The 17,783-nt window shown below is 45.6% G+C and overlaps 1 protein-coding gene across 1 annotated transcript in view; it reads left to right on the top strand.

Annotated features, from left to right (window-relative positions):
• ZNF185 (zinc finger protein 185 with LIM domain) overlaps positions 1-8,666 on the top strand; it is a 40,992-nt gene extending 32,326 nt beyond the window's left edge. The window contains exons 18-20 of the mRNA XM_041000034.1: positions 1,170-1,272; positions 6,403-6,522; positions 7,139-8,666. Coding sequence (XP_040855968.1) covers positions 1,170-1,272; positions 6,403-6,501 — 202 coding nt within the window. The 3' untranslated portion in view covers positions 6,502-6,522; positions 7,139-8,666. The remainder of the gene's footprint in view (positions 1-1,169; positions 1,273-6,402; positions 6,523-7,138) is intronic.
• The last annotated feature ends 9,117 nt before the right edge of the window (positions 8,667-17,783 follow it).

Here is a 17,783-nt window from a genome sequence, read left to right as displayed (position 1 = left end):
GGCACTTCAATATGGAATGCAGGCATCCCAAACAGTGATTTCATCACCTCAGTACATGCCCACCCTTAGCAATATTGCTGTTGAGAGAGTGAATTCTGGGTCAGCATGAGGATGGCAGGGATGAACCCCAGATGCCTATGGTAATCAGATTGGTTACACCATTGCTGCTCCTATTATAAACAGATTCATTCAACTGGAAGATGGTATCACTGATTTAGCCTGTAGGGTCAGGGCAAGCAGGTGCTATGAGAAGCTGCTATCTGATGGGGATAAGCAGAGTTGATTCTCAGAGACAAAAGCAGAAACCTCAGAAGTGGAGAGATGCTCAACCCAGAATTTCAGCATCAAATCTGAGCAGGCTATCTAGGTGGCATTAGGGCAGTGTGGGTCCAAGAATATAGGAGCAGAGAGGGCAGGGCTTAATGTCCCAGGCATGAAGAGAGGGCTGTTAAAAACAGGGGACTAGGGCCTGGCACGGTGACCTAGCGACTAAAGTCCTCGCCTTTAACGTGCTGGGATCCCATATGGGCACCGGTTCAAAACCCGGCAGCTCCACTTCCCATCCAGCTCCCTGCTTGTGGCCTGGAAAAGCACGGCCCAAAGCCTTGGGACCCTGCACCCGCGTGGGAGACCTGGAGGAAGTTCCTGGATTCTGGCTTTGGATCGGCATAGCACCAGCCGTTGTGGTCACTTGGGGAGTGAATCATCAGATGGAAGATCTTCCTCTCTGTCTCTCCTCCTCTCTGTATATCTGACTTTCCAATAAAAATAAAATAAATCTTTAAAAAAATAGAAAAAACAGGGGACTAGATAAAACATACAAGGGCATATCTCCTGAGGGAGAGGACCTTGGTTTTCTGATCTAAAGGGAGCAGACACTGGCAAAGATGCTAGGCAGGGGGTCAGGAGACAAGTTGCCTTGAATAAGGCCAGGTCAAAATACTCCTGTGTACTATGTATAATGACCGGAGCAAAGATTCATGCCTCATTTTGGAAATGGTGCAAAAGTTGACATCAGACTGAGAACCAATCTGAACCACAGTTCTGCTGCTAGTGGCACACCACAAAAATGATAGACTGGGGATCCTGATGGCACTCCTTATCTGGCTGTGTCATAGCAGAAAGCTGTGGGCCTGCCTCACTGCTGGGTTTTGGTTTTCATTTTGCAGAATAACTGGAGGGATCTGTACTTACTGCAGTCAGGAGATCCAAGACTGTCCCAAGATTACGCTCGAGCACCTTGGTATCTGCTGCCACGAGTACTGCTTCAAGGTAAGTCCCAGACTCAGACTGTAGGAGAGGCTTGGTCTCTCTGTACGCTTGCACATGACCATGGAGGCTTCATAGATGTGGGAGGTTAATGCACTCTCAAGTTCAAGGAGGGTAATGAGTATTTGGTGATTTCATGTGTCTAGAACGGGAGAGAAAAGCTGATTTCTAGGGAAAGGCTGTTCCCAACACAGCTAGCAAGTACACAGGCTCAAAACATCAGCATAGACCATTGTGAGTGAAATGACCTTAGTGAGGAGGGTGAATGATCAGAAACAAGCTTAGAGATACCTGGGTTTATCATGTAGGGTTTGGAGGGCACAGAGCTTAGGTTTTACTTCAAACACAACTAGAACCTACTAGGAGAATAGTGAGATCTGATTCACGCTTATTAAAGAAAGGATTCCTTTAATAAGGAGAGATAGTGGCACGAGTGAGCAGGCTGTTCCAGTAGATCTGGCTAGAGAAAAGGTCATGCGACTAGGGAATCAGCGGTAGTGGGGCCAAAATGGCTGGATGGGGAGAAGTTTTTGAAAATAATGGTGACAGATTGTGGGCAATAAGAGAATGAATGAAATGAAAGGTGCTCCCATGGTTTAGGGCTTAAGCCATCAAGTGAAAAATAGTGATGGGATTTGCTGCTCTGAAAGAAGCTAAAGGGGAGCAGACTTGGGCATATTTTCAAGAGATGCCTTGGGGAGAGCCAAGTGTGGAGGTCACATAGCAAGTTGTATGTGTGAATTTGGCCCCCAGGGAGAGTCCAGGGGTTGGAGTTCTCTGGGTGCATTTCCCAAAAATATTGGGTGGGGGCGGGGAGAGATGACTTCATTTAGGCTGTGAGAAGGTGGAGAGGAGGGCTGAGTGAGTCTTATGCCCTTTCTAGCATCTTGAGATTGGGAAGGACAAGAGAAGTCTACACAGGAATCTGAAAGTCATGGAGAGGGTGCTGCTGCAGAAGCCCAGTGGTATAATTTCTTCAGAAGGCTGCAGTAGTCATCCTGAGACTACTCTATGGTTGCCAAGAGATCCTACAGGATGAGGTCTGGAAAATGACTGCTAAATTTTTGCAGCATGGTGGTCACTGAGCTCAGTAAGCACAGTCTTGGTGGAGCAGTGGTGACCAAAGTCTGGCTGGAGTGGATTTCAGAGACCCTGGGATGTGTGGACATGAAGCGAGCGGCTCTGGACAACCTTCTAGTAAAGCATAATAAGTGGATAGTGCGGGGTCGGGAAAGATACTGCAGCATGTATTCAGGCTGATGGTTTTGATCCAGTGACAAACTGACAGTGCAGGACCACAGTGACCTTATACAGCACACATGGCATTTGCTAGTTCGCATGTAGCAGGGACAGGAGGCACTGGGTGTGTAGATTGTGTACAGGGAAGGTTCTGATTGGTCATAAAAAATGAGCAATGTTTTTAGTAGTTGCCTCTGTTACTTTTTTTAAAGATATATTTTGTCTTTTTTTTTTGAAAGGCAGATTTATAGCAAGAAGGAGAGAGGGAAAGAGAGAGAGAGAGAGAGAGAGAGAGAGAGAGAGAGAGAGAGAGAGAGAGAGAGAGAGATCCTATTCGCTGGTTCATTCTCCAAGTGGCTGCAATGGCCGGAGCTGAGCCAATCTGAAGCCAGGAGCTTTTTCCAGGTCTCCCACATGGGTGCAGGGTCCCAAGGCTTTGGGCCGTCCTCCACTGCTTTCCCAGGCCACAGGCAGGGAGCTGGATGGGAAGCGGGGCTGCCAGGATTAGAACCGGTGCACATATGGGATCCTGGCGCCTGCAAGATGACGATTTAACTGCTAGACCATTGCTCTGTTTTCTTGTTCAGTGCAATTGGGAAGAGAGGGAAGTTTGAGGTGAGAATATGAAGTACTGCCTCTGAGAGTGTGAAGGTGGGTGGGCCAGAGGAAACTGGACACTGTGAAGTTCCCATTTGGGGGTGAGTGTTCGTGAATTCCTACTGGGACTGGGAAGCAGGGGTATGTGGTATTCTTCAGACTTCTCAGTGCTGGGAGGGAAGCAGCAGAGGGGTATGGCTATGGCTTGCATTTACTAGGGTAGGAACTTGGCCAGCTGAGTGAGAGTGAGGCTAAGTGTGAAGGAAGAGTAAAACATTATGATAAGAAGGGAGAAGATAGTTGGGGACAGTGCTGTGCTATAATGCGTTAAGCTGCTACCTGTGATGCCAGCATTCCACGGGGGCTGTGATTGAAGTCCTGGCTGTTGTGCTTCAAGTCCAGCTCTCTGCAAATACACCAGAGAAAGCAACAGAGAATAGCCCAAGTGTTTGGGCTTCTGCACTCATGTGGGAAATCGGGAAGAAGCTCTTGACTCCTGGCTTTGGCTGGCCTAGCTCCAGCCTTAGAAATATTTGGGGAGAGAACCAGCAGATGAAAGATCTATCACATTGTCTCTCTTATTTTCTCTCTGTAATTCTGCCAAATAAATAAACAAACAAATAAATAGATTTATTTTTTAGAAGACAGGGTAAGAGGGTATCATTTGAGGGCCAGTTATGTTTTTGTAGAGGGCCATTTTATGCACTCTAAAAACCATGATAGGTGATGTGACAGGGAATCTTTTTCCTTTTATTAGTTGATTCACAGGAGAAATCCTAGAAGCTTTTGCAGACCTGTGAGCTATATTCTTAATTATAGAGCATGCCTATGAAACACTAAGTTGGGGAATCCTGATGCTTAAGTGCATCTGGGGAACTCAGAGTGGGTAGCAGCCATGCAAAGACTTTGTGAGGAAGAGCAGTCTGAAATTAACGGTGAAGGGAGCGTGAGCTGAATGCTGGGCAAAGGCAGCTGGTATCTTCCATCTATCCCGTCATGTGGGAATAGGAGGCTGGGGCCTGCAAGAGGAGTTGGCCGGAAACTCAGGAATCTTTTTAAAATATTAATTTAATTTTATTTGGTGAGACAGAGCTACAGAGAGGACACACACATACAGAGAGAGACAGAGAGACAGAGAGACAAAGAGACAGGGACAGAGAGAGGTATCTCCCACCTACTGGTTAACTGCCCAGATAGCCACATCGCCGGATCCAAAGCTAGGAGCCCGGAGCTGCTTCCAGATCTTCTACATTGGTGCAGGGGCCCAAGGACCTGGACCAGACCATATTCTGCTGTTTTCACAATCCTTAAGCAGGGAGTTGTATGGGAAATGGAACAGCTGGGACCCAAACTAGTCCTCATATGGGATGCTGGTGCCACAGGTTGAAGCTTAGCCTACTGTGCCATATCATCAGCCTTCAAAGTCAGTGATTTCAAGCTTACTGATGGGGACTCACATAAGGAATGGGAGAGCCCAGGGTGTGTGTCCCAGATTATGACATCAAAGCCAGTGATATCTCAGCTACATTCTGCTACTTTCCAGTGAAGGGTGCCATGTTGCTCCAGTGTACCTGGGTAAAATGTTTCTTCAGTTATCTTAGTTGCAGATTTTTCTCACCTTTATTAGGCTGGCATAACTTTTTGTATTATTACACTTAGGAAGAAAGGAGACTTCCATGGCTGTAGCATCATAGCAACCTTTTGGGGTCCTAATTCTTCACCACATATAATACTTTGCAAATCCATATGCTTTTGATTTTTGTGCATCTAGAAGTGACTCCATAAATGGATCAGCACATAAGCCTACCATGTGCAGGTTCAATTACTGGGTCACAATAACTAACGTGATAGAGTTACTAACACATGAGTCAGAGAGCTCATTAATTTACAGTAAGAAATGAAAGTGCTAGGAGGTATATGTGTCATGGCATAGTGAGTTAAGCTGCAACTTAGCATGCCACATCCCATGTCAGAGTGCCTGGAATTGAATCCCACCTCCACATGCAATTCAGCTTCCTGCTAATGTGCACCCTCTGGAAGGCAGCAGGTGATGGCTCGAGTAGGTGGGTCCCTGCTCACCCCTCCTATATGAGACATGAACAGAGTTTCGCCTCCTGGTTTCAGCTTGACCCAACCCTGGATGTTGAGAACATTTGGAGAGTGAGCCAGCAAACTGAAGATCTTCCTCTCTCCACCCACACTGCATCTTTTTTGCTCACTCAATTTGCTTTGCTTTTCAAATACATAAAAAGGGGCTGGGCACAGTAGCCTAGCAGCTAAAGTCCTTGCCTTGCATGCGCCAGGATCCCATATGGATACTGGTTCAAATCCAGCAGCCCATTTCCCATCCCATTCCCTGCTTGTAGCCTGGGAAAGCAGTGGAGGACGGCCCAAAGCCTTGGGACCCTGCATCCATGTGGGAAACCTGGAAGAGGCTCTGGGCTCCTGGCTTCAGGTTGGTGCAATTCTGGCTGTTGTGGCCACTTGTGGAGTGAATCATCAGATAGATCTTACTCTCTGTCTCTCCTGCTCTCTGTATTTCTGACTTTCCAATAAAAATAAAATAAATCTTCTAAAAATACATAAAAAGAATGCATGCATCTTGCTGTGGTAAAAGTTATCACAAGGGACCCAGAGGAGCCTGGCATCCATTTTCTGGCCTTCTTGACACCCTGAGAGCTCAGTGTGAGGCACAGAGAGGGCTGGAGATCCTGACACACAGATATTCCTGTGCTCCTTTTATTCAAGACTGTCCACAGACCCCATGGCCCCACCTCCCAGCCGTGTGTGTGTGTCGGGGGGCAGGACATGTCCACTGGTGGCATTCCTGGGGAGGCAAATGTGAAAGTCCTAAGATTGGAGGGGCTGGATTGCTAAAATAGCCTTTCCTTTAGTGTGACTTTCCCGTTAGCTTCCATTAGTCCTAAGAGTAATCATGTATGCCTTCTATAACAAGAGTGACTGCCAACACTTCCTGAGCCATTTATCTTATACCTGGTGCTTGACGGAGTGCTCCATGTGGCTTGTGTCTCTGAATCCAAGGTTACTAAGTAGTGGAGTCAAACCCAGGCTGTACTCGAAAACCAGTTCCAGGTAGTTTCTGTGAGGTTTTTAAGTTGTTATTTTGTCTTGATTTTTAAGTTCAAATTTTGATCTTGTTTCTTAACATTTTTTTTTTTTTTTGATCAGGAAGACTAGGGTGTGCTGTCAGCTCATGGCATATGCCTACTCATCTTCCTAATCCACTCATTCATTGCTGCTTCCATTTGCACATTGACGTTCAACTTTGCTTTTCAGTGTGGGATTTGCAGTAAACCGATGGGTGACCTCCTGGATCAGATCTTTGTTCACCATGACACCATCCACTGTGGGAAGTGTTATGAGAAGCTCTTCTAGCACAATGCTGGCACCTGATGGGTAAGCAATCAAGAAACTCATTAGGGAGGAGAAATGTTCCTGGGTCTCCAACTCCCCTCCTCCCCCTTCCCACCAGGGACTCTGCAATTGTAGGAATTATCACTCTTTCACTCAAGAAGTACTTCTACCTAGCACCTCAGCTGAGCCCTCCAACTGGCTTCTGAGGCTGGCCAGGCCTCTGTGGGTAGCCCCATTTTGTGTCAAATTATACACTTAGAAAAGGTAAAGGCTTGAAGAAATTGCTAGTCAATTTAGGGTGCAATAGTGACTTTTCCCAAGGTCTTCAGATTGCATGTGCTGGGATCCCATGTGGATACTGGTTCTAATTTGATCTAGATCTAGGTCTACTGTGCGGTTGTGCTTCGCATGTCATTGCTCACTTAACTTTAGTAAAAGAAGCCTCAAGGCCATATTATCAAAAGTGCTAAAGAAAAAGTGGCATGCTAATGGCCAGGGGCACTGCCCCAGGTGTGCCCAAAGACCAGGATGTTTTTCTTGAAGCAATGACAATGGAAAGCCAAGAGACTGTCCTTGCTGCATGCCATGAGGCTGTGAGGCTGTGCCCCATGACTGGATGTGTGCTTCTAGTTTCACGGTGTCTCTTGTTTTCTTACAGCCCCTCCATGCTAATCAGAAACTCCTGACTTCCGGACAAGTTTAGCTGTCCCAAGTTGCTGATTCCTGTTTCTGCACTTCTTCCCTGCATTTGATTTCTTCATAATTTTATTGTTAAGCTGAATTAGCTTATGTCTATTATCATATCTTAATGACATTACAATAATTACTCGTGTGTATACTTTTTCCAGCTTAGAAAGCACTTTACATCCACAGTCTCATTTCAGGTTTGATCAAAGGATGGAATAGGAATTCCATCTTGGCGTTTTTCTATGCAGATTGACATTCTAATGAGATTAGCATTCCTGATAGGTTAGGCATATGCAAAAGGTAGGGAGGGGTTCAATTTCTCCTGACTCCTTTGATGCTTCTGAAGAATAGGTCGACAATCCCTGCTGGGTAAATCGCAGGCACTGGACACCAGGGATTAAAAGTTTGTTGCTATATGTTATATAGCCAGCTACATGTGTGTTTCAAATTTTCAATTTTAAAGTACTTGCTTTTGATTGGGTTACACGGCTGATTTTAATTGCTTTCTTCCCATGTTTCAGCATATTTGAGTCTTACTTGCAGGTGTATGAATATGTTTTACAAAGTTTGCACAATTAGGTTTATATTTTATGGGATATAAATAAGGAGGCTACTTACCAAATGGAGATCTCTGTTTGAATTTTAATAGCATATTAATGCTTTTAGCCTAAATTCTTACTGCCTGAGTTTTATGCAGAAGTCTTCTGTAGTGGATTCTAGGGTGTATATGTGCTAGAAGGACTAAGGAGGGCGAGAAACAACATCTCACACGCATTATCGTGGAAGGATGGCGTTAATCTTCATCGCAACCCGGGGAGGCACTGGGCCTCTGGGAGGCACTGGGCCTCTGGGAGGCGGGCATGTCTCCTGCAAAACCATTGCTGAATTGCTTTGAAGCCCATGTTTTTTTCTGGAGCAGTAATCACAACAGTAAGCTGTGATTCAGTGTTTGCTATAGGCCAAGCACTGTGTGGGGCATACTTAACAACTGACAGGCAATCTTGCCCCATCAGGCCTCCCCCCAGGCATCCTTCTCCACGTACACCCACTGAATATGAACCTGTTCCCTGGTCTCTAGCCCAACATGGAATTTGGCACACGGTAGGCACTAACACATAGGGGTTAAGTGAATGATTTAGAGAGAAGGAAAAGTCACTCTGTTGAAAGATACCACCTATGAGTGCAGGCCCAGATGATGGACTACAAGGTAGGTAAAGAGACCCAAGATAAGTTGCTTTGCCCATCTCACAGGTACAGTGTGTCCTTAGGTGGTTTTCAGAACCAGCATGCAAGACACTGAAAGAGCTTGCAAAAATTAGATGCAATTGATGTTGCTATAAAACAGCCTCTTACATGTCTAAAAGAGCTCATATATCAGCAGACTTAAGGAAGAAGAATGGCTGAATTATATTTTTCTCTTTTTTATTGCTTGGTGTATCTAATCATACTTGCTTAATCCATATTAATGTACACGGTTATAATAAATGATAAGATATTATACATGTCAATACTGAGGTTTCCTTTTTAAAAGCATAATAACTCAGTGTATTCTGCTGTGTGCTCTCTTTACTCCTAAGAAAGCCATTCTCTGTGTGGAAGAAAACACATAGTTAGGGCCTAGCTCAATGTCCCAGTGGCTAAATTCTTGCCTTGCATGCACTGGGATTCCACAGGGGTTCCAGTTTGTGTCCTTGCTGCTCCACTTCCAATTTTAGTATATGTGCTGCCAAAGTGAGCAATCCACTTCCCTTCCAGTTCCCTGCTGGTGGCCTGGAAAAGCAGTAGAGGATGATAAAAAGTCTTGGGACCCTGTACACTATGTTGGAGACCTGGAAGAAGTTCCTGGCTCCTAGCTTCAGATGGGCTCAGCCCCAGTCACTGTGGCCACTTGGGGAGTGAACCAGCGGATGGAATATCTTTCTGTCTCTCCTTCTCTCTATAAAGCTGCCTTTCCCAGATGGCAGCAGTGGCTAGGAGCATCCTGTGGGTGCTTCCTCGATGTGGGTGGAGGGGCCTAAGTAACTGGGACATCTTCTGCTACTTTCCCCAGGCACATTAACAGGGAGCTGGACCAGAAGCAGAGCAACTGGTACTTGGGAGTTGAACAAGTGTGCTTATGGGATGCTGACATCACAGGTGGTGACTTAACCAGCTGTGCTGGCCCCAAAATTACAACTTTTAATATCATGGTGTTTAATATTCATCAAGCTACATTTTTGCAGCAAACAGACTAACATGAGTTACTGGGGCTCAGATCATGTGGTAGGGAACATTTATGAGGCTGTCCCAGTTATACCATAACCCAGCAGTTTCCAGAATTTCTAGTCTTTGTATGTTCTTCATTTCCACCATTGTGCAAGCCATCTTCTTTTTCATGAGCCACCATCATAGGGCCAGTAATGTGCGTGTCTCCCAAGAGCGAGATCAGAAAACTCTTCAGTTAATACCATCATGCCAGCATTCAAAATACCAGGTCACCTACATGCCTCTCAATATTTTGGTACCCTGTGGTTTTTGGTTATAGGATTAGAATGAAGACCTGTACTCATACAGCCTTGTGTATTATCATCTCCAAACTTCTGGACATGAAATTTTGCAGACCTTCAGCCAATTCTGTTATGTGTCCCCTTTAATACAATGGGTCATGTTCCCTTCTGCTCAAAATGGATAGTGCCCTGCATTGTGCCACAGTGACTTCCATAACCATGACTCAGGAGCAAGACACTGCAGGACACACTGGCACGAACTAGATGTAGTACATCTTGATGAAGAATATTGTATTCATTAGGGTCCTTCCTTCTCTTCACTATCATTGCAGACAGTTGAGGTACCTAGTCATTGTTGCACAGTTACAATGACCAGAAACTCAGTCTCTGAAAATTCTATTTGTGGGACTGGTACTAGGACAAAGTAAGAAAACTGAAGGGAAAGCATCAAAAGATGACCCTGGTCCTTGAGCCCTGCCCCTCATGAGGGAGACCTCATTGAAGTTCCTGGCTTCAGATCACTTCAGCTCTGGCTGTTGGGCCACTTGCCAAGTGAATAAGTGGATGAAAGATCTTTCTGTCTCCTTCTGTAAATATGCCTTTCCAATAAAAATAAATAAATCTGGGTCCAGCACGGTACTCTAGGAACTAAAGTCCTTGCCTTGTTTGTACTGGGATCCTATATGGGTGCCAGTTTATGTCCTGGCTGCTCCACTTCCCATCCAGTTCCCTGCCTGTGGCCTGGGAAAGCAGTCAAGGACAGCCCAAAGCTTTGGGACCCTGCACCTGTGTGAGAGGCCCAGAAGAGGCTCCTGGCTCCTGGTCAGACTGGCGCAGCTCTGGCTGTTGCAGCCACTAGGGGAGTGAACCAATCGACAGAAGATCTTCTTCTCTGTCTCTCCTCCTCTCTATGTGACTTTCCAGTTAAAATAAATCTTAAAAAAGTAAAAAATAAAATAAAATAAATCTTTAACAAATAAATAAATCTTTAAAAAAAATGAATTCTTCAACTGAGTTAAAGCTAATTCCCTCTGTTGCCCACTGGTGGTCTCTGATCTTTCTCATATTGTCAGCCCCCAAAATAGATGTAACTACTTTAATTGTCTTGTGATGAACCTTTCTTACATGTGAACAGTCCTGGTTCTTTGCCCCCTCCTTGTCAGCAAGCATGATTGCGCATCTCTCAGAGGTGCCACAGATGCACATAAGAACATATTTGTCTACAGTTTTACCATCTTCTCATTAAGGCAGCCTGCAAACTATTGAGTCATCATTCTTCCTATCAATTGATGTGCACTCTCCAAAAATCCAAGTTTTGATGGAACCCATGGACAAAAAAGGCTGATAGCAACACAAAAGCTGTGGCTCTCAGAAAATGTCTCACTGAGCAGAGCCCTTGGTGGCGTTGAGTGTGCTTTCTTGTCCCACCCACTCTGAGAAGGAAATGGGCCTGGGATGGTGAATCTGTTTGAGCAGGTCAGGGGAAGGGGGAAAGAAAAAAGTTTACATTACTCTCTGGAGAATACTGAGGGTGGGAGTGGTGTGACCCTCAGGGGTCTCCGTCCTACCTAGACTCTGCTCCTGTCTCTTACAGGAGGAGAGCTGATTTCAAGTGTCTGTTCTGCTCTAGACTACCCAGTGGTCACCTCTGCCACAGAGGCCTGCAATGTGATGGCCCCACGACATTTTCACCTCTGTGGCAAGTAAGCATCCCCAACACAGCTGCTACAACTGGTGGCATGCGGAGTCCAGGAGCCCAGACACACTTGGACATGATTGGAGTTCAGGTAGTTCCAGCCTTCTCTGGAGATTGGCCAATCCGAAGCCAGGAGCCAGGGGCTCTCCTGCGTCTCCAACACAGGTGCAGGGTCCCAAGGCTTTGGGCCGTCCTCCACTGCTTTCCCAGGCCACAGGCAGGGAGCTGGATGGGAAGCGGGGCTGCCGGGACTAGAACCGGGGACCATATGGGATCCTGGGCACGTGTAAGCCAAGGACTTTAGCCACTACACTATTGCACCAGGCCCTAACAAGCCATATGTTAAGGATTGAGGAGCAGAACAGTTTTAGGAGGGGCGTGCAGAGAAATCTTCACTTCTCCTTGCTCTCTGTCTATCTGATCTAATTTTGGGAGCTCCAGAGTGACCCTGATGATCATTGCAAGGGAGGGTGGGGACCCAAAATTGGAACTAAGTAAGGACCAGTGAAAGCTCCTCTCCCAGGTCCCGAAGGAAGTTTACTGTTCTTCTGTTTCTGAGGACTGCTCAGGGTTTCTGGCTGTTTTTCTGATGACATTAGATCCTGTGAGGAAGCATCTGGGCTTCTTCCATCCTGCGTGGGAGGTCCGATAGGGAATGGTTGACCTCAGAGTTCTCAGCCTACAAGGGCACTCCAATTCCCTGTGGTCTCCTTGGCAGTTGGTGCCCGTACTGATAGTCCTTGGTGAGGATATGGCAGTCTCCAGGTTTGGGATACAAGCCTCCTCCTGTCCTCCTGCTCCACTCTGGGGTCCCCCTCTGCTCTGTGCATATGACCTCCTGTTAAGAGGCTGTCAGGATCGTTTTTGGATCCCACTGTATGTCTTTATAGTTTTTGCTAATGGCTAATGCAGATTCACATCTGCTGTCTGTAAATTACCTGTTACAATCTTGATGGATTATACTTAACATCTTCCTCACACACTCTAAGAAGGTGGAAGATTTCTCTGCTGTTACACTCATGTTTTCCAACTGTGTTTTCTACAGTGCTAAAGGTCTTATGGTATATTTGGCAACCTTTGTGCATGAATGGATGAGGTGGAAGAGGGAGAAGCCATTGGCTCCCATGGAGTTAGCAAATAGAGAACCATTAGCTCCTGTGTTTGAACTGTTCTCACAGATACTGCCAGCATATTGGCATTTGAGACTTGGGAGCTTGCTGTGTGTGTTCGTGCTCCTGTACTTTCGTGCCCCGTATCATGCACGCTTAGACAAGTGTGCAGATGTCTTCAGTATGTCTGCGCACAGGCCATTTCCACAACCTTCAAGATGAGGTCGCAACGATTGTTGGGAAATCCCATTGTTGGTGAAATGGCAATCTAAGACGAAACAATCTATGGTAGTGCTTCTTTCATGGCCATGCCCATACTGGTCGCCAGGTGGCGCGACAGGATTATAAATGAGTTTTAGTACTCATTTCTGCACCACCTTCAGTGTCCTGTCTTGCTTGCCCTTCCCCCTCATAGTGTGGTGGACAGGGGTAGTTGTCCTGGATGATGGCAGAAGTTTAGACCTTGGCCACGGGAGGACGTAATGCGGTTCCCCTAAGGAGTCAAAGGACATTTCTCTGACTAGTTTGTTAGTGGTCTTACCCCTCCTGCCGCCTAAATGCTGGACACTGGTTTTCAGAGCTAGCCACAGGTAGGTGCTTTGGATATTCACTCCATTCCTGATAGCCTGCTCTGATGATGTAGTTACTTTCCAAAGATGCCACCATCCAATACCATTACATTAGACGATGAGATTTAAAGATAGGAATTTGGGATAGGGGACACAAATACTCCATATCAGGAGTGCATAGTTAATTCATCCCTGGAATCTTGCCCCACAATTATTTTGTCTTCTATTTCATAAAGTTCATTTCTTCTTCCTAAAGTCAGGCCTTCTTTGCATCTCATTGGAATCAGGCTCATCCTGTCTCAGTTTCTTACTAACATGCAGTGTGTTTCTTTAACTTGGTGGATTCCTCAACTGTGCATTTAATGGTTGATCTCACCCCTTATAAGAGATCCTGATTAGCCTGCTCTGCCCCTTGGTCTCTGTGACCCTTGCGCCTTGTTAGACGTTGCAGGTTTTTTTGTTTGTTTGTTTGTTTAAATAACACTTGATCTGGCTGGTGTGTGTGTGTGCCAGTCTCTTAACTACACAGCCTGCTTCCTTGCTTCCTGGCTTCCTCCAGATGTTCCTGGGTTCTTTGTGCTTTACTACTTGTGACTGTCATACATAAGCCACCCATTCAATTTGCATTAGAATGTGCATAGACCATTTAGTAGATTAGCAGTGGCCGTTAGTGTCATACATGAGGCATTTCTTAGACTGGGGGATGGGTGAAAGAGAATGCCTATCTCCTAGCTGTAGTTAAATTTCCTTGCCAAAATATGGGGTAAAACTGAATTTGTTTAAGGGAATTTAGAAGTTAGTAACATGCAAGCTGTACACTTTGATTTATTTGTGCTATTGTAATAAAATATCTGAGATTGGGTGATTTATGAAGAGCAGAGATTTATGTCTCATGGTTCTGGAAGCTAAAAAGTCAAATGGTGAATGGTGGAAGAGCAAAAGGAGTTGAGCACTTATGGTCGAGAAGTGGAAGGCGGAGAATCCAATGATCTTTCTATAGTGGCTTTGAAAATTTGTTCTTGGAGGCACAGCCTGTGTGACCTAAACACGTTTCAACACCATTGCACGGGGGATTAAGCTTCCAACACAAATTTAGCAGTCACTTTCAGATCATAGTTAGTATCTTCACAACACAATAGACAAGGCAGCAGAAATAGAGTATATACAGTATATACATACATACAGTATAAATAAGGTAAACAGCAATCATCAACAGAGAAGGATGATTTTCAAATGGTACAAGAATATGTAACTACACAGAAAGAAAACCATGTAGATCCTTAACACAAACCATGCTCCAAAACTTATGTCAAGAGGGTTGAAGGATGAATGTGAAATGTGTGTGTGTATATATATATGTATATAGACAATAGGATGCTGGACTGTCTGTCATTGTCCATTTCTGCAATGTCAGGATACAGTAAAATAGCAGAATGATGGACTTATGATTGCTTATGAAGGACTATACTACTGAAATAATATGGGGGAAATCAGTTAGAATTTAAGGGCGGAGTAAGGGAAATCCTAGAGCCTATCGAATTGTATCATAAAGTCAAAAATAAGATAGAAAAAGAAGAAAAAAAAAGTGAAGGAAGAAAATAAATGAAAAAAATACTAACAAATGAAATACCAACTAATACTTATATCTTTCCTGGGTAAGGAGGGAGGAATTTTAAAAGCAGTGAAATAAATTACAGATTAAAATCTCAATACATTTAACAGCACAAAAATAGAAGATCTTTACATTAGGGGTCATAAACAAAGTAAGTGTCAAGTATAGCAAAACATTATAAGAACTATAATGGACTAAAGGCTAATATATGAATCACTCCTAATCTGTTTACACATAGAAACTGTCAAGCAGCTATGTTGGATGATTGATAGATACAGACCAGTCACCACAGAAAAACTACAAATAGTATTATTAGGTCCTGGGATTAGTCACCAAACAAATATGAAGAAAGAGAGGATCATTTCCCATTTTTTTAAAGATTTATTATTATTATTATTATTATTATTATTATTATTATTATTATTATTATTGGAAAGGCGGATATACAGAGAGGAGAGACAGAGAGGAAGATCTTCTGTCTGATGATTCACTCCCCAAGTGAGCGCAACGGCCGGTGCTATGCCGATCCGAAGCCAGGAGCCTCTTCCGGGTTTCCCACATGGGTACAGGGTCCCAAAGCTTTGGGCCGTCCTCGACTGCTTTCCCCTGGCCACAGGTAGGGAGCTGGAAGGGAAGCGGGGCTGCCGGGATAGAACCGGCGCCCATATGGGATCCTGGGCGTGTGAGGCGAGGACCTTAACCACTTGTGCCACCGCGCCAGGCCCCCATTTTCCATTTTTTAAAAGAAGCAATTAAAACATTAATTTGAGTGGGAAAAAAGGTATAGCTGAACAGTAGAGCAAGCATCAATTCTTATTTTGCAAGCACTGAGATGAACAGCAGGACTTGAACTGTTGCCTTGAGTTCTCAGAAGAGCCCCCAGAAAGGCACATGAACACTGTAATGACCTCACTCCCCTAGTGAGGACACTGGGCACACAAACTTGTTGAGATCTGGGCAGCTCTTTGGTGGAGGCACTGGAACCCCATCCCAGATTGGCTGACCCCACAACTCTGGCTCTGGAAACAGTCAAAGGACTCTCAGACATGCTTATGCCGACAGCCTTTAGAAACATAGCTGGGAGATGTGTAATATGTAGCTAAGAATATCAGTCCCTGGAAACAGCTGGAGGACAGGACAGGCAATGACAGTTCATGGTAACCACTACCATCTCAATGAAGAATGCATGTTGCTTCTGTGAAAAAAGAAACAACTAAAACAGTGTCAGTGCCTTGAAAGCTCCAAAGAAGTGAACTGAAAGAATGCCTGCTACATGTTCATGGTGACTGCCTGCATGCACGTGGGGACATGGTGGCTGTGTACTTCCCACATCTTTCTCCTAAAGTGTCTTCAGTATCCCAAGCTTTTGAATAGAGGCCAGGGCCCATCACCAATTCCTGCATGTTCCTAGTTGGGTTTGTGGTTAGCTCTGATTGGGCTAGGGGGTGAGCCCTGTACCAGGCAAGGTTGGGATGTCTCTCAGGTATCTCTTGGAAGTCATACCTTGTCCCTAACCTGCTAGTGGCATTTGTCTGTGCTCACTGTCCAGCTCTGTTATCCAAGAGAACTCATCTCACATGTGGTGCCTTAGGCAACACCTGATAGCATGGGACAGAGCAAGTCCTGGTAAGGGGGCTATGTTAGTTATTTAAGAACACTAGAGTTCTTAGAGTTCTTGTGTTATTATGCCAGCTAATTCCCGTAGCCTGGTTCTTTTTACCATGAGCCAGAAACACCAGATGCAACCAGGCACTTTAGGAGGTTTATTCCAGTGGGGCAGGAACGGATGGAGGTGGTGGGAAGAGCAGTGAGGAGAAGGGAACATGGAGGCAGCTCCAGCAGGGCAGTAACAGGACTGAGGTAGTAACAGGACCGAGATGGTGGTAGGGCGGGCAAGGGAAGGCCAGGTATAGATACATGGGGCTCATTACATTCAGGTGAGCCCGCAAGGTGCAGGCGGGCAGGATTGGGAGGGATTGAAGACAGGTGCCAGAGGATTGGTGCCTGCAAATGAATGTCTGATGATAATTGGTAAGTGGGTGGGGTTGAGGAAGGGACTGGGAGATGGGGGATGAGATTCTCAGGTGATACCGGATTGTCTGATTGATGAACAGGTGGACTGGTGCACATTTCATGAGCCATGAAGAAGAGAAAATGGCTCTGGGTCCAGGGTGGCAGGGTCTTAATGACGACCTTCAAATCGCTCCTTACAGGCTAAGCCAAAATGGAGCTGACCCTGCCCTTCCTCATAAAAGCCCCTCAGATTCTAGAGACATGGGCTGTAGTTTCAGCTATGCCTGGCCTTGTACACATTGCCCTGCCCATGCCTGCTATCTGGTGGTTTGGCTGCTCTTCGGCCATCAGAATCACAAGATTCATGGGAGGAGGCAGGGGTCCAAGTGTGTGTGCGCAAGGGTTCTGACAGGTAAGACTTTCTCCTTTTATATAATTCTAATTGCCTGGTAAAGTTTAAATAGGAAGGTGCAAAGGGGCTCTTTAGAATCTTCTGGTTGAAGTGGGGATCTAGAATGTGTGGGGAAAGGTCAGAATGAGACTGTACCGGAAGACAGGAAATTCCCCTCCTGCAGGTCTACTGGCATCTGATCACAACTCAGTGACTCCTCTGACTACCTTCGGTCACAGAGTGCATGTGGTCCTACAGGGCAGGCCCAGCTAAGGCCCCAGATAAGTGGCAGCCACCACCCACAGCACATTTTAGACCCTGGTGGCTGCAGCTGGGCTGTGCATGCAGTCTTGGACCTCCTAATTACCCCTGTCAGTGGGGCCACAGGGCTTAGAAAAAAGAGCACCTATACTGTGGTTGATTTGCTCTTGGTGTTCCAGGATGGTGCTTTCTTGACCCAGAGCCAAGCATATTACCTGCAGTTGGAGAAGTTAAATCTTGTCTCTTGATGACCCTAGGATGGGCCTACACTCCCATACACCATGGCTTCTCTAAGCTGCTTCTCCATCTACAGCTTCTGCATTTGCTGCAGTCAATAGGTAGGTGACTGAGGACTAGTGGGACATGGGAGAGAAGGAATGCTTCAGACGTAATGGAGAGGATATAATACTAAGGCAGGGAAACACCTAGATTTCATTTCTGGAAAAAGCTGGTATACCTCTCTCTCTCTCTCTCTCTCT

This window comes from Ochotona curzoniae, unplaced genomic scaffold (genome assembly GCF_017591425.1).
Source record: "Ochotona curzoniae isolate NIBS_2020 unplaced genomic scaffold, NIBS_Ocur_1.0 scaffold_1852, whole genome shotgun sequence".
In the NCBI taxonomy this organism is placed as follows: domain Eukaryota; kingdom Metazoa; phylum Chordata; class Mammalia; order Lagomorpha; family Ochotonidae; genus Ochotona; species Ochotona curzoniae.
The sequence above is the reverse complement of the archived record's forward strand: the minus strand, read 5'-3'. Positions and strand labels throughout refer to the sequence as shown.